General features: G+C 49.3%; 1 protein-coding gene across 3 annotated transcripts; it reads left to right on the forward strand.

Annotated features, from left to right (window-relative positions):
• Positions 1–6,428: 6,428 nt before the first annotated feature.
• LOC135581108 (probably inactive leucine-rich repeat receptor-like protein kinase At5g48380) lies at positions 6,429–10,246 on the forward strand. 3 transcript variants are annotated; one of them, XM_065114216.1, is made up of 3 exons: positions 6,429–6,644; positions 8,031–8,896; positions 9,036–10,246. In XM_065114216.1, the coding sequence occupies exons 1-3, from the start codon at positions 6,491–6,493 to the stop codon at positions 10,032–10,034; spliced, it is 2,019 nt and encodes a 672-aa protein (XP_064970288.1). In that variant the 5' UTR covers positions 6,429–6,490; the 3' UTR covers positions 10,035–10,246. The 3 variants fall into 3 exon arrangements, with proteins under 3 accessions (XP_064970288.1, XP_064970290.1, XP_064970289.1); XM_065114218.1 differs by having other exon boundaries at positions 6,504–6,644; positions 7,965–8,896; XM_065114217.1 differs by having other exon boundaries at positions 6,505–6,644; positions 7,959–8,896.
• The last annotated feature ends 6,074 nt before the right edge of the window (positions 10,247–16,320 follow it).

Raw genomic sequence — 16,320 nt, forward strand, 5'->3', positions numbered from 1 at the left:
AACTTGAGGGTGGTGAATGGAATGAGGAGCAATATTTTACACATGCCACTCAAGATTCAGATCATGGAACTCAACAAGGTACTGGTCAAGTTTATGCGCGGAAGGGGAAGGGGAAGGGGAAGGCAGTGGATGAATATGAACAAATGCGACAGAGCATACATGATATAGACATAGAAAGAGACTCATCGTATTCACAGCAATCGTATTATGGAGAATCATATGGGCAACAACAGTATGGTGATAGTTGGTCATCATTCTCTGAGCAATAGCATGATACAGAACAACATCAATATATGCCTCAAGAGTTGCCTCGGACAAATATGATTCATGACGATCAATCTATGATCAGCACCACATTGATGCATCAATGGCATTCGGTGTATCAATACACTATGTCATGGGATCAATTTCATGATTGGGTCCAACAAACGTATCATATTGATATGTATCGGATCGAGGACCCTGATCCACCACCCGTGGAGGCCCGTCGTTCGTTTTGGTGGTAGAATTAACAATCAGGTATATCTAGATATATGATTATTTAATTCATTTGAATTTTAGAGTTTATATTGTAACAAAATAGTCTAACAATTCAACTGATTTTTCTGTAAATATTTCAATCTATAACGAGCTGAAATACGAACCTCGAACAAGACTACCTCAAAGCCCGAAAAAGATATGTGATGCTATTCTTACCTAATTTACATCGATTTTGCTAAACTTATACTATTACTATATTTATTTGTAACTTGAAAACTCTATCCTAACTTTTTTTTTAATTTTTAGGTATTTTCGGAAGGTTAAATCGGTGAAATCGGGTGTACCGCTCGGTACACCTCGGTATACCGGTCGGTACACCCGTACCGTACCGTACCGAGCACGGCTCGAAACGCCGGTACGGTACGGTACGGTACGGCGAACCTTGGAATAAAAAACCATATGACCACCTAAAAATTCGAATAGACGAATGATATTGCAGAAGGCTCTCAAATTTATGCTTTTCTGAAGGTTGCTCTTTCACTTTGTGAAACCGGGATTCTAATGCAGTAACTGATGATTGCAGACTGCTTACCAATTCATGTTTCTCCAAGAGATGTTACTTTGTAAAACCTGGGGTCTATTTGTTCAAGAATAAAGAATTAAGTTGGAACATATGAACAACACCATATTGGATCCCCAAAAACCTGCTAGCTAGGTTAAGCTGAAGAGTTATGTATATTAGTGTTTTTTATTTATTTATTTTATGAACCTAAATCTGCATAGGTGATAGGACTGCACAAGGTCAATGTCACAGGCATCTTCATAAACAGTGACTCATACTCTTACTTGGATTATTCAAAAGAACGACCTGATCAAAAGTTTTTTTTTAGTCCATTGGTAATAGAAATAGTGACTGCACCAGAAAACAAAAGGTTTAAATGTTCACCAAAACATTTGTTTATTCTGCAGCAACTAATTTTACTGGCTCATGAAAAACACCAAAGTACTTGGAAGTCTGGTACCGATTTATGGTAAGCAAAAAAGGACCTACCAAATCACAGAGCCTAGATTGGGAAAATGAAAAAGGACTTTCCAAACATGCATATGAATTGGGATCGAGCAATAAAAACCTATAACATCTGCAATCTACCAAAATGGATGTGCAAATCACTGCCAAAAGATAATAAAAAACAGAAAAAAAAAGAGTTGAGGATAAAGGTCTACAAAGATATGAAAAGGTGAAAAAATGATCTTGGGGATAAAACACCAAAGGACAACCCAAAATGTTTAAGCTGGCAAACATGCAGTGTATCTAAATCTCAAAATGTAACTTCAATAATTACAGGCTATCAATGTGTTTATGTAGAACATCAGTCAGGTTGAAATGAATTTAGGTTATAATATAGACTAACTAATCGAGTCCTAACTTAATCGATTCCAGCCTGAGTCATGATTAAGTAAGTCTAGGTCAGCCAAGCTTAGCGAGTCTTATTTCTAAAATAGAGAAGATTCAAAAATCATTTCTTGACTTTCCTCATATTCCATATTAATTAAAAAGAAGTTGGTCCTAGGGGAAACAAAATCTCCACAGCAACTATAGTTTTTCTAGACTTTGGCTATGTTAATCACTAACATGTTCGTATTGTATAACAGATCCATCTTTGTTGGAAATCAAATTGACACATCCTAAAGTCACTTCCACCTGAACTCATCTCCCTATGATCCTCCCAGAAAAGTTCCTAACAAAGTACAAATGGGAGCATAATTAAAAACCTAAGTAGTCAATTCAGACCATATACATTAGCATCAGGTTCTTTATTTTCCTAATTTGGTAAAAAAAGTCGCTGATTCAACCAGATTCCATAAAGTTATCAAGATCTAGTATACAAGGTTCTTCAGCAAAAATAGGGCTGTAAAATATTCTGCTAGCGAGTTTATACATAGTCATTAAGAACCCACCACCTAATACAGTGGCAGGTTCTTTAATATTCCTAATTTGGTTATACCTTATCTCATTCAAACAGAGTCCACAGAGGATTCAAACTCTAGTAGATGGAATTCAGCAAAAATGGAATTGTGAAAGAATCTATTAACTACTGCACATATCAGTGTCCAATCTATGGTAGTAGGATTAGCGTTTGAACATAAAAATTCTGAACATCCAGATCATTTTAATCCTGATCTTGATTTCTAATATGAATTCCAACCTCCATCCTGATCTTGATTTCTAATATGAATTCCAACCTCCATCCTGATCTAGATTTCTAAATCTTGATCAATATGTGAAGTGTCAGAAAGTTCCAACAGAAAGGTATGTACACCAGAATTTTATTATGATTGTTTTCAACATCAAATCAGCAATTATGGATGAAAGAAATGTAGAGAATTTGGAAAGCTTTTCTTGAAAACCAAATGCATAAGTATTCATCAATAACTCATCAAATTGAGATCCAGGCTTTTACTTCATAACCATCAAAACATGTGGCAAGAGACCATAACTAATGATTCACAACACATCAAAGAACACTTTTCCCTTATAAAAAAACAATTCCTTTTCTAGTGTCATTAAAATTTTGGACCACTCAGAACAGGCTCCAAATAAGCACTTCTAATATTATATACTTTAATGTCCTTGCTTCTGACTTTGTTTTCCTTCTTTCACACATCTTTTAGGTACAGTGAATGTTTTCATGTAACACATTACGGCATCAAAATACATTAAATATTGTATGGGACAACCAATCACATGGTTAGTGACAAAATTAGAAAGCCTTAACAATAGCACTTACCACCCCAACATAACAGCCATGCATGGAAACCCAGTATAAGACGTTACCCTTCAACAAGAAAAAAAAGTCCAGATGCAATAATCTTATAAACTTACATTCAATAAAATCTCCTAAAGCATCAAATTTCATGCGTAAAACTTGTTTAAACTTCCCACGCCAAGACATAGAAAGCAAAGCATTAACATATTGCAATAACGTACACTTCAAAACTACTTGGCCACTACAGATTAGCTTATCAATGTCACTTTCTTCCAACACCCAAACGCTACTACTCATCAATTTCTCCACGAAAAGTTTCCAATTTACAGTAATATGCCCATTCGAACACCCAAATAAGCTTGCAATACGATCAAGAGGGAAAAGATAGCCTTAATCTGCATCCCAACCTCAATATCTGCACCATCATCCACCTAGACTATCAAAAAAGAGATGTAAGACAAATTCAACCAAGGAAAGAAAAAACTACTCAAATTCCCACCAATATGGTTTCACTCGCAACTCATGACTAAACGATAGAAACCATACAAGACAACACCGGGCCAAATTCAAGCGATCAAAACGGCACATACCAGAAAATTCCTATTCTCCGTCATCCAACCGACGATAACCCCTATTTCACGCATCAGTGCACCGAAAATGGCGATCCAACCATGAATCGGACGAAGGAGAGACCAATTAACAAAGAAGCGAGAGGTTGAGGAGGAGAACTCACAGGATTACGCGGCCGGCGGGGATTACGGTAGCCGACGGAGAGGAAGCGGCGAGGAGCGGAAGTGAGCGACATTTAAAAGCGATGTCTCGGATGATTCACTTCATTGAAGCGCGGGTATATCGCGGGATCTAAACCGTCCATTCCTGGATCGACGGATCGGATGATCCTACACTTCAGCCGTCGGACGTCTGCTTTACAGCAGGGGCGAACCAACCCGAATAAATTTCAGGGGTGATGTTGCATCCGACATGTACGACGGTCAACGCGTCAAATAAACTTTGTATCTTCCGGTGAGAAAACGAAATGTTGACTTTGACCCAATATAGTAAAAAGGTCAAAAAGGTCGCCGCCAACTGTCCCGTGCTCGACTACTGATGACATGGGAAGGCGTTTAAACTTCTCATCCTAAATTGGTTTCCAAAATTTAATTTGTGGCAATTATTTTTTCTGTGATCGATATATGTCGCTCTATCTTATTGTGAATTCATTAATCAACGTGACATATGTGATCGTCGCTTTGAATGAGCTCTTGATATGCTTTAATTTTCATGGTTCGTGCAGCGCGTGCCTCGTGATTGTTGCCGCGTACCGATGCAGAGAACAGCTCCAACTGGTCAAGTCAATTCAGTGGATTTGACCTAAGAATGTGGAAATTGAAGTCGATCATTGTTAGATTCAACTCACAAATCAATATATCCAAAAGAATGAGGACGAGAGAAAGGCTTTCGAATCAATATATGCCCCACACGGTTTGGAGGAGATAATATTTGGTTTTTCAATAAATTATAAATATATATATGATTAAAATATTATATATTTAATTTTTTTTGGGAGAAAAAAAGTATATCACTTATCAATCTAAACAAATGTGTTGGGTTGAATCAGTCAACTCTTTAAGATTTGTGCATGTCTTCGGGTATGTTGTTAATCTTCTCTGTATCGTACCATTTTAATTTTATCGAACATAGACTTCAATATGTTTACTATAAAATAATATTTATTAAAAATTAAAAATAATAAGAAAATAAAAGATGAGCACAACAAACTAACTCAAATCAATTGATCTATTGATTTAAATTTCCAAAGTAGTATAAGATTGAAACCTAAAATGAGGACAACAATTATTCAACTCATAACTATAAAAGGTTTTTTTTTTTCTTTAAAAATGACAATAAATGGTTGATTTATTCAAGAGTTAATGTCTATAAAACTGCTATTCAAGAGTTCTTTCTTAAGTGCATGTTTTAATCATCAGAAAAGAAACCTGTCAATTTATTCTAGATTTGAAAATTTTTTCCTACACAGTCTCCATCATTCATTCATAAGCTATCAAAATCATGATTTTAATTATTAGTCATATTTTTTGATTGATATAGAATGATATATACCACTTATATATTAACACTATATCGGTCGTCCTAATCTTCTCTGTATTATTTTAATTTTATTAAAATTTATGCTAACAATTTTTAAAAATATTTATACTTTACAAAGGAAAAAAAAAAATGACACAACTCATTTCCATGTCTGAATACCAACCAAGGAGGTCATACTTGGCCCCCTCACAAGATAAGAAAAAGCAGAGAAAACAAGCTCTGATGAGGCCCCACACATCTTTGACTGGAAAAGTTCAAAGCAATGCAATGTGTCCCTTAAAGTCTAGACTCTTTCCTTCCATGGCCAACTGCTTGATGGTCCAAGCCATCAATGCTCTCACTCTCATAACATGGGAGGGAGTGTTGTCCATGTGAATGCATGCATAGGGATGGAGCAATGCATCCTTTTCTTGGTTGCTTAACCCCAATTAGGCCACATATTAATCAAATTTTGGACTGAATATAAATTAAAAATAAATATTCGAGTTGAGTTTTGGATGAATAATTTAGTGCGTCCATTGATGCGATTTATTGCCTTAAGCTCGTATGAGCACTACCGAAATGTTCCTGTGTCTTTCCTACCTGCGTTGTTACCCGCCTTGTGATTGGTGAAACCCGCGCTGGGGCCATGGAATCGTCGAATCACGAGGCAGGAAGGGGGGGCAGAAAGCACACGTGCGATGCAGATCGACGTCACGTGATTACGGTGCGCCACTCGGACGCGCATTCACCGTCTATTGGCGGCGTTAGGTGGTTGCTGTTTGATGCGCCCCCCCGGCGCATTTAAGAATAGATGCCGCTTGACTTTGACCGGAGTCCAAGTCAATGTATGAAGCCACCTCATACCGTTTTGTATGCGGTTGATGTAATCTACCGTGGGGATTGAGGATTAAATTGATCGGAGGAAGAATCGTCGGCTGGATTTTATTCTAAGCAGTGATCGCAAGATAATTAATTGTCGTGCTCTGTTGGTGATGATGGAGGGGAGAAAAGAAGTGTCTTTTGGATTAGGGAGGGATTGGTTGTCGTGATAGATGTGATTGCTTTTTCTTTACTGCTGTTGGTTGTGGTGTTTCTGCCTTTGAATCCTGGCACAGCCGACTCCTCTCTCTCTCTCTCCACCACATTCTTTAATGTTAGTATTTAGACTGGAGTGGAGAAAACGCTGGGAACAAGGAAAGTCTCCTTTGAGCTCCGCGTCCCGATTGGGGGTCTCCGGAGAGTGGAGACTGGGGGTTCCGTGGTTGCTCTCGGTCTCGACTCTGCGTCCTTGCCATCGTGTTCTAGGTGAGTGATCAAAATGAGATCTTTTTAGTGTTTTTGATTGTTCTCGGACGACTTCTTTCTCGCTTGTTATCTGTTCATTTCTTGGTGATTTTTGGTCGGTAGGTGGATGATCTGTGGATTGATTTCGCCCAGCGCATGTGTTGGAAAGATTTGGTTTTTCTTTAATTTGGTTTCCATGGATCTTGCTGAATTTTGATGGGTGGGAGTTGTTGGGTGTGTTTGGTTCTGAGTTTTATCATGAAACTTGGGAAAAAGGAGATCTTTAATCCTTTTCGCCCTTTCTATTTATCTAACGTTTCCAAGTAGTGGCTCTTCATATAGGAAGGCCTGCTACTTCTTGATGGTTTTTATGATGTCTTTTAGGGACTAATAGAACGAGTCTTTGCACATGTGATGGTTTCCTAGAAATAATCCGTGGTTGCTTTTGGGGGTTATAATTATCTATATATCACGTTTGCTTATTGATGATTCTTCTGGTGAAATTTATGGGTGGACTTATAAATTGCTTGGCTGGTTTGTTCCTTCTACCTCATATATTAGATTTAGATTTATGTTTGGATCCAACTGGGGTGTTATCAGTAAAAGTAATTCATCAGAATTTCCTATCTAGTTTTAGCTTGGTAGTTTCTGTCTTCTAAAAGGGAAAAAACACTAAAATTATTGCATTTTATTGAATGTTTGGTGCTTATGATACAGAGGAATTATATTATTAGGACTGATGTTGGCTTCCTTAGCTTCCAGTGGTGTGATTTAGAAGGTAAATTACTTGTTCCAGTATAGATCCTGCATTTTGTAGGACGTTCAGAATATGAACTTGGTTCCATGAGATGAGATTTGTGGGAGTAGAGTAGATTTTAATTATCCGATCATACTACTATAGTACTATGACCGTTGTCCCTGTAATTCTTTTTCATAAGTTATTTGTCAGAAACTGCATATTTGTTGCAGGTCTGTGTTTTGTAGATCGTGAATGAAAATAAAGTACGAAAATGAGCATTTTGAATTAAAACACAAAGTAATTTGTTGTATTGGCACATGCATTAGCTGAGCTAGCGAAGAAGATTTTCTTTGTTTGGCATTATGAAAAGTAGCATTCCATGAATCGCTTTCTTGCTCTAGATTTATCTTCTACAAGCTGGTGGACAATTGGTTAAGTCACCGTTAATGAATCATGATGTTACCAGTTGATAATTATTCTTGAATCTTCAGAACTATGCTCACATGATATGAAATCTACCTTTGAATTGGTACAAGTCTGGGACTTTCTGTTCTTGGAGAAATCTGTTCCTTTTATCTAATGCATTTCTCATTTAGGTGCAGCTGAACAGTGGAATATATAATGGGCGACTGACGTTGTATCTGATCGTGTTTCTTGTACTTGGTTAGAGAAGGAGCTTGGAGGAATTTGCATGTTTACAGCCATGAAGTGCAGACCATCTGTTATTCTTCTTCACACACTCTTTTGGTTTTCGCTCCATGACATATGCTATAGTACTCCCAGTGACATTGAATGTTTAAGACTCATAAAGCTATCACTAAAGGACCCTGAAAATAACGTATTCTACTCATGGAACTTTGACAACACATCAGAAGGGTCCATATGCAAGTTTAACGGTGTCGAGTGCTGGCATCCTGATGAGAACAAAGTCCTTAACCTGCGGCTTTCCAACATGGGACTTCAAGGCCAATTCCCTTCAGGACTTGAGAATTGCACAAGCTTGACTGGGTTGGATCTCTCAAGCAACAACCTCTCTGGAACTATTCCTGTGGATATTGCAAAAAAAATACCTTATGTCACGTCACTTGATCTTTCATTCAATGATTTCTCAGGCCAAATTCCAGTGAATCTCTCTGACTGCACTTATCTTAATTCACTTAAGCTTCAGCATAATAATTTGACCGGACAGATTCCCGGGCAACTGAGCTTCCTTTCACGACTAACAGAGTTTGATGTTTCTGACAACCACTTATCCGGCCCAATTCCTGCACTCCAGGCTAAGCTTACGCAGTCAAACTTTGCAAACAACCCTGGTCTTTGTGGGGCGCCTTTGGGTGCTTGTGCAGGGACTTCGAAGAAGATTAATGCTGGTGTAATCATAGGTTCAGCTATTGGTGGTGTTGTGATAACCATCATCATTGTTGGAGTTGTTTTATACTTCTGTATGCGTAGAATGCCCATCAAGAAGAAAGAAAAAATTGACATAGAAGAAAACAAGTGGGCAAAATCTATAAAAGGAGCAAAAGGCACCAAGGCAAGTTGACTTTACTCTTCATTTAGTTAATGAGTTGAAATTTCTTTATTATGATGATTGTTCTTTCTTTTCTTTTCCCCTTATTCTGTATTGGTGCTCAACCTATGTGAAGTTTAAAGGACAAACTTGTTATTTGTAGGTCTCTATGTTCGAGAAGTCCGTGTCAAAAATGAAATTGAGTGATCTCATGAAAGCAACCGATGATTTCAGTAAGGAAAACATTATCGGTACCGGTAGGACAGGGACGATGTACAAGGCAACACTTCCAGATGGCACTTCTCTTGCTATCAAGAGGTTGCAGGACTCACAGCAATCCGAAAACCAGTTTGTATCTGAGATGGCAACGCTGGGAAATGTGAGGCACCAAAACTTGGTTCCCCTGTTGGGTTATTGTGTTGCCAAGAAGGAGAGGCTCTTGGTGTACAAGTACATGCCCAAGGGGACACTCTATGATCAGCTACATGGCTCAGGTGCACAAGGGAAGAGTATGGAATGGCCGACAAGGCTCAAAATCAGCATCGGAGCAGCAAAGGGATTGGCATGGCTTCACCACAGCTGCAATCCACGCATTCTTCATCGGAATATTAGCTCCAAGTGCATCCTACTCGATGAAGATTACGAGCCTAAGATATCAGATTTTGGACTTGCAAGGCTGATGAATCCCATCGATACACATCTTAGCACTTTCGTGAATGGTGAGTTTGGTGACCTGGGTTATGTGGCCCCCGAGTATGCTCGCACACTGGTCGCAACACCAAAGGGTGATGTTTACAGTTTCGGAGTAGTTCTTCTTGAATTGGTCACTGGTGAAAAGCCGACTCAAGTGTCTAAAGCTTCGGAAAACTTTAGAGGCAGTTTGGTGGACTGGATAACCTTCCTTTCGAATAACTCTCTTCTTCAAGATGCAATCGATAAGTCAGTAATCGGAAAGGACTATGATAGTGAACTACTCCAGTTCATGAAGGTTGCCTGTGCTTGTGCTTTATCTGGTCCTAAGGAGAGACCTACCATGTTTGAAGTGTACCAGCTTCTAAGAGCTATCGGGGAGAAATACCATTTCACCGCCGATGATGACATCTTTCTGCCACCACTCAGCAGTGATGCTGATAATCTGGATGAGCTTATCGTGGCAAAGTAACCAAGAAGTTAGGTGGATGGTGGAGACGGGAGTCTGTAGCAGTAGTACATCTGAAGGAAGTAAAACAACAGGATGATCATCACTCGTTTTACTTCAGATCTCTCGCAATATATTTCTTGTACATCAAGTTGCTCAAGTATCGTAGATGAGTTCTTACTTTGTCGCCCTTATCCTTTCGTATACATTATATTGGATAGTGGTTTGGTTTGCTATTTTCCCTTCCATGCTGAATGGTTACTGCATCATCAATGAGTTCAAAATTCCTGCAGAAACTCACTGTGAGGTTTCCGCTGCTTTCGATATTTGGATCGTGTTGATCTTTAAGGTTTGCCATGAAGTTGTAGAACCCTCCCTACTCACTGCCGTCCACCCAATTGCTCACCATTTCTTCATCAAGGAATGTACAGATGTTGCACAGTTCACTGGGAAGACATCATCAAGTGGCACACGAAAAGCTTCTGAGATAAAAATGGGTTCTTGCCTTTCAAACCACTAAGAGTGGAACTCCATGCCATGCTTCAGTTAGACATAACTTGATCATCATCATGTAATGAAGCGTTGAAGCGATTCCCTTCTTCAACACCTTCCCCGTCATTTCATCGAGCACCATTGCGCTCGTCGCAATCGAAAAGCACGCCAACTGTTTGTTCTCGGCCACTCGCTCTTTGCACTCCTGTATAATCATGACACTTTGCACACTCGGTCGAAACAACAGCATAGCTTCCATCATGGTTAGTGATATGGCAAAAAATGGCAATGTGACACGTCATCCCCCTGACCAACGCACTGCCCGAGGCTCGCCATACCCTGCAGCAGCTCGGCCTCCCACGCAACCAAAGGTACAGTCCTGCCCTGCAGACAGCTACATCAGGTAACATTAAACCTCCTCTATAAAAACCCCCGAGCCCTAAGCAAAAGAGGGGATCACACACTCAACAGACGGAGGTTTCTCCTCCTCCTAAACCCCCTCCGCATCTTTCTCTAACTTGATCGTCGGAGGGGTCGGGTCGAGCACCCCGACCCGACCTGTGTGCAGGTGCGAGACGGTGTCGCCTCTTCCTTGCGCTGTGGCGGAGCTTCCTCCCGACCAGGACGACCCGACCTCCCGACCCGAACCACCGAGCTCGGCTGCTGGGAGACCCCGAGGAGCGCCCCCAGAAAGATCCCGTCATCCGGACCCGAACCAAGCCGCGACGGCCCCGAGGCCACGGCTAAAAAAGTTACTTACCGTAACATAATGGCGCTAGAAGGAGGGCCCGAAATGACGGTACGTTAGCTTTCTCCTTGGTTGCTCCACTGCAGCCGACCTACACCAGCAGCAGCAGCGACTTCCGGGGTCGGTCTCGGCTTCTCGGCCCCGCGCGTCTCGGCCACTCGGCCCCACGCGCGCGGCCAGACCGCGCGCCTCGCCCCCTCGGTCCCACGTGCGCGGCCAACCCGCGCGCCTGGGCCCCTCGGTCCCACGCGCGCGGCTAACCCGCGCGCCTCACGCGCGGCCAAACCGCCCGCGTCCCACGCGCGCGGCCAAACCGCCCGCGTCCCATGAGCGCGGCCAGCCCGACCGCGCCGAGCGTCTCGGCCACTCGGCCCCACGTGCGCGGCTAACCCGCGCGCCTCACGCGCGGCCAAACCGCCCGCGTCCCACGCGCGCGGCCAAACCGCCTCCCATGCGCGCGGCCAGCCCGACAGCGCCGAGCGTCTCGGCCACTCGGCCCCACGCGCGCCTCGGCCCCTCGGTCCCTCGCGCGCGACCAGCCCGCGCGTCTCGGCTCCTCGGCCACGCGCGTGGCTCGGCCACAAGCGCCTCGACCCCTCGGTCCCACGCGCGCGGCCAACCCGCGCGCCTCACGCACCGGCCAAACCCCCCTCGGTCCCACGCGCGCGACCAGCCCGCGCGCCTGGGCCCCTCGGTCCCACACGCGCGGCCAACCCGCGCGCCTCACGCGCGGCCAAACCACCCGCGCGCGGCCAACCCGCGCGCCTCACGCGCGGCCAAACCACCCGCGCGCCTCACGTGCGGCAAAACCGCCCGCGTCCCGCGCGCGCGGCATAACCGCGCGCGGCCAGCCCGACCGCGCCGAACACCTCGGCCACAGCCTACCCGAGACCTCGGCCACAGCTTACCCGAGACCTCCTCGGCCATAGCGTGCCCGAGACCTCCTCGGCCACGGCTTACCCGAGACCTCCTCGGCCATAGCGTGCCCGAGACCTCCTCGGCCACAGCCTACCCGAGACCTCCTCGGCCACGGCTTACCCGAGACTTCCTCTACGCGGCCTAAGTAGCTCCTCGGCCATGGTATGCCCGAGAGCTCCACGGCCACGGCTTGCCCGAGACTTCCTCTATGCATGTGCAAGTAGCTCCTCGGCCGCGGCATGCATGAGGAGAGATATGGCGTCGCTCGAGAGACTTGGCCCATGCGCGGCCAGCACGTAGCCTTGCTGCCACGCTGCCTCGCCACCTTGGCCCCTCGGCCTCATGCGCAGCCAGCACGCTGCCTCGGCCACTCGGCCTCGTGCGCAGCCAGCACGCAGCCTCGCTGCCTCGACCTCATGCGCAGCCAGCACGCTGCCTCGGCCACTCGGCCTCGTGCGCAGCCAGCACGCAGCCTCGCTGCCTCAGCCTCATGCGCAGCCAGCACGCTGCCTCGGCCCCTCGGCCTCGTTCGCAGCCAGCGAGCGGCCTCATGCAAACACGCCGCCTTGCTGCCTCGCTGCCTCGGCCACTCGGCCGCATGCGCAGCCAACACGCCGCCTCGCTGCCTCGGCCACTCGGCCACATGCGCAGCCGGCAAGCAGCATCGCAGCCTCGGCCACTCGGCCACATACGCAGCTGCCTCACTGCCTCGGCCACTCGGCCACATGCGCAGCCGGCAAGCAGCATCGCAGCCTCGGCCACTCGGCCACATACGCAGCTGCCTCACTGCCTCAGCCACTCGGCCTCGTGCGCAGCCGGCGAGCAGCATCGCTGCCTCAGCCACTCGGCCTCGTGCGCAGCCAGCGAGCAGCATCGCTGCCTCAGCCACTCGGCCTCGTGCGCAGCCAGCAAGCAGCATCGCTGCCTCGGCCACTCGGCCTCATGCGCAGCCAACGCGCTGCCTCGCTACCTCGGCCCCATGCGCAGCCAACACGCTGCCTCGGCCACTCGGCCACATGCGCAGCTGCCTCACTGCCTCGGCCACTCGGCCTCGTGCGCAGCCAGCAAGCAGCATCGCTGCCTCGGCCACTCGGCCTCATGCGCAGCAAACACGCTGCCTTGCTGCCTCGCTGCCTCGGCCACTCGGCCACATGCGCAGCCGACACGCTGCCTCGCTGCCTCGTCCACTCGGCCACATGAGCAGCCGGCAAGCAGCATCGCTGCCTCGGCCACTCGGCCACATACGCAGCTGCCTCACTGCCTCGTCCACTCGGCCTCGTGCGTAGCCAGCACGCAACCTCGCTGCCTCGGCCACTCGGCCACATGCACAGCCAACGTGCTGCGCGCTGCCTCGGCCCCATGCGCGGTCTATCCGCCCACACCGAGCACCTAGGCCAATCACTTCCGAGATCCACCTCGGCGCGGCCCGACCGCCTGTCGTGTTCCTCGGCCGCGTGGTGCCCGAGGCCACGTCCTCGCGTCCTGCCCGCCTGATCGTGCTACTTGGTCGCATGACCCTCGCGACCACGCCTGCGCGGTCACCCCGCCTGCGTCGTGCTCCTTGGCCCCATGTTCCCGAGACAGACCAGTGCCGCCAGTACGCCCGCGTCGTGCCCCTCGGCTCCATAAACCCCGAGACACGTCTGCACGGCCAGCCTGCCCGCGCCGAACTCCATGGCCCTACCCACCTGGTTCACGTCCCTCGGTCGCAGCCTGCCTGCACCGAGCACCTCGGCCAATCTCTGCCGAGACCCACCTCGGCGCGGCCCGACCGCCTGTCGTGTTCCTCGGCCGCGTGGTGCCCGAGGCCACGTCCTCGCGTCCTGCCCGCCTGATCGTGCTACTCGGCCGCATGGCCCTCGCGATCGCGCCTGCGCGGTCTGCTCGCCTGCGTCGTGCTCCTCGGCAGCATGATGACCGAGACCACACCTGCGCGGCCTGCCCGCCTGCGTCGTGCTCCTCGCCTCCATCATCCCCGAGACACACCTGCGCGACCAGACCGCCTGCGTCGTGCTCCTTGGCTCCATGTTCCCGAGACAGACCAGTGCCGCCAGTACGCCTGCGTCATGCCCCTCGGCTCCATAAACCCCGAGATACGTCTGTGCGGCCAGCCTGCCCGCGCCGAACTCCTCGACCATATCCATCGCCTTGCCCACCTAGGTTACGTCCCTCGGCCGCAGCCTGCCTGCGCCGAGTGCCTCGGCTCCATGCTTGCCGAGTCCACCACCTCGGTCGCGTAATGCCCGAGGCCGCCACCTCGGTCGCATAATGCCCGAGGCCACCTCGGTCGCATAATGCCCGAGGCCTCCTCGGTCGCTTAATGCTCGAGGACACCCCCTTTGGCTCCGTACCAACCCGAGACCACGCCAGCGCGACCTGCCCGCCTGCGTCGTGCTCCTTGGCTCTTCGGATTTACGCCACCCGAGACCTCGCCAGCGCGACCTGCCCGCCTGCGTCGTGCTCCTCGGCAGCATGATGACCGAGACCACACCTGCGCGGCCTGCCCGCCTGCGTCGTGCTCCTCGCCTCCATCATCCCCGGGACACACCTGAGCGGTTCACCCGCCCGCGTCGTGTTCCCCGACCTAGCTCTCGGGACACACCTGCGCGGTCCACCCGCCTGCGTCGTGCTCCCCGACCTTCAGCTCTCGGGACACACCTGCGCGGTTCACCCGCCTGCGTCGTGCTCCCCGACCTTCAGCTCTCGGGACACACCTGAGCGGTTCACCCGCCCGCGTCGTGTTCCCCGACCTAGCTCTCGGGACACACCTGCGCGGTTCACCCGCCTGCGTCGTGCTCCCCGACCTTCAGCTCTCGGGACACACCTGAGCGGTTCACCCGCCCGCGTCGTGTTCCCCGACCTTCAGCTCTCGGGACACACCTGAGCGGTTCACCCGCCCACGTCGTGTTCCCCGACCTCCGGCTCTCGGGACACACCTGCGCGGTTCACCCGCCTGCGTCGTGCTCCTCGCCTCCATCATCCCCGGGACACACCTGAGCGGTTCACCCGCCCGCGTCGTGCTCCCCGACCTTCAGCTCTCGGGACACACCTGCGCGGTTCACCCGCCTGCGTCGTGCTCCCCGACCTTCAGCTCTCGGGACACACCTGAGCGGTTCACCCGCCCGCGTCGTGTTCCCCGACCTAGCTCTCGGGACACACCTGCGCGGTTCACCCGCCTGCGTCGTGCTCCCCGACCTTCAGCTCTCGGGACACACCTGAGCGGTTCACCCGCCCGCGTCGTGTTCCCCGACCTTCAGCTCTCGGGACACACCTGAGCGGTTCACCCGCCCGCGTCGTGTTCCCCGACCTCCGGCTCTCGGGACACACCTGCGCGGTTCACCCGCTTGCGTCGTGCTCCTCGGCTCTTCGGCTTTACGCCCCCCGAGACCACGCCCGCGCGGCCAGCCCGCCTGCGTCGTGCTCCTCGGCTCTTCGGCTTTACGCCACCGAGACCACGCCTGCGCGGCCAGCCCGCCTGCGTCGTGCTCCTCGGCTTTACGCCACCCGAGACCACGCCTGCGCGGCCTGCCCGCCTGCGTCGTGCTCCTCGGCTCTTCGACTTTACGCCACCCGAGACCACGCCAGCGCGGCCTGCCCGCCTGCGTCGTGCTCCTCGGCTCTTCGGCTTCACGCCTGCTCGGCCTGCCCGCCTGCGTCGTGCTCGTCGGCTCTTCGGCTTTACGCCGCCCGAGACCACGCCTGCGCGGCCTGCCCGCCTGCGTTGTGCTCCTCGGCCCTTCTACGCCATCCCGAGACCACACCTGCGCGGTTGCCCCGCCTGCGTTGTGCTCCTCGGCCCTCGGCTCTACGCCTCCCGAGATCACACCTGCGCGGTCACCCCGCCTGCGTTGTGCTCCTCGGCCCTCGGCTCTATGCCTCCCGAGATCACGCCTGCGCGGTCACCCCGCCTGCGTTGTGCTTCTCAGCCCTCATCGGCTCCATCGGCCCCGAGTCTTACCCTGCTCGGCTTCCTGACTAAATTACGCACCACGGCCTCATGCTCCTCGAGACGCGCTCGCGCGACCGGCCCTTCTGCGTCATGCCCCTCGGATCCGCATGAACAACCTACCTAAAGTAAGAAGCCATGCATCGGACTCCCTGCATGCAAGAACCGACGCATAGCTCCTTTCGGGGGGGCATATGATATGGCAA

The sequence above is a fragment of the Musa acuminata genome, chromosome BXJ2-6 (assembly GCF_036884655.1).
Source record: "Musa acuminata AAA Group cultivar baxijiao chromosome BXJ2-6, Cavendish_Baxijiao_AAA, whole genome shotgun sequence".
Taxonomy (NCBI): Eukaryota; Viridiplantae; Streptophyta; class Magnoliopsida; order Zingiberales; family Musaceae; genus Musa; species Musa acuminata.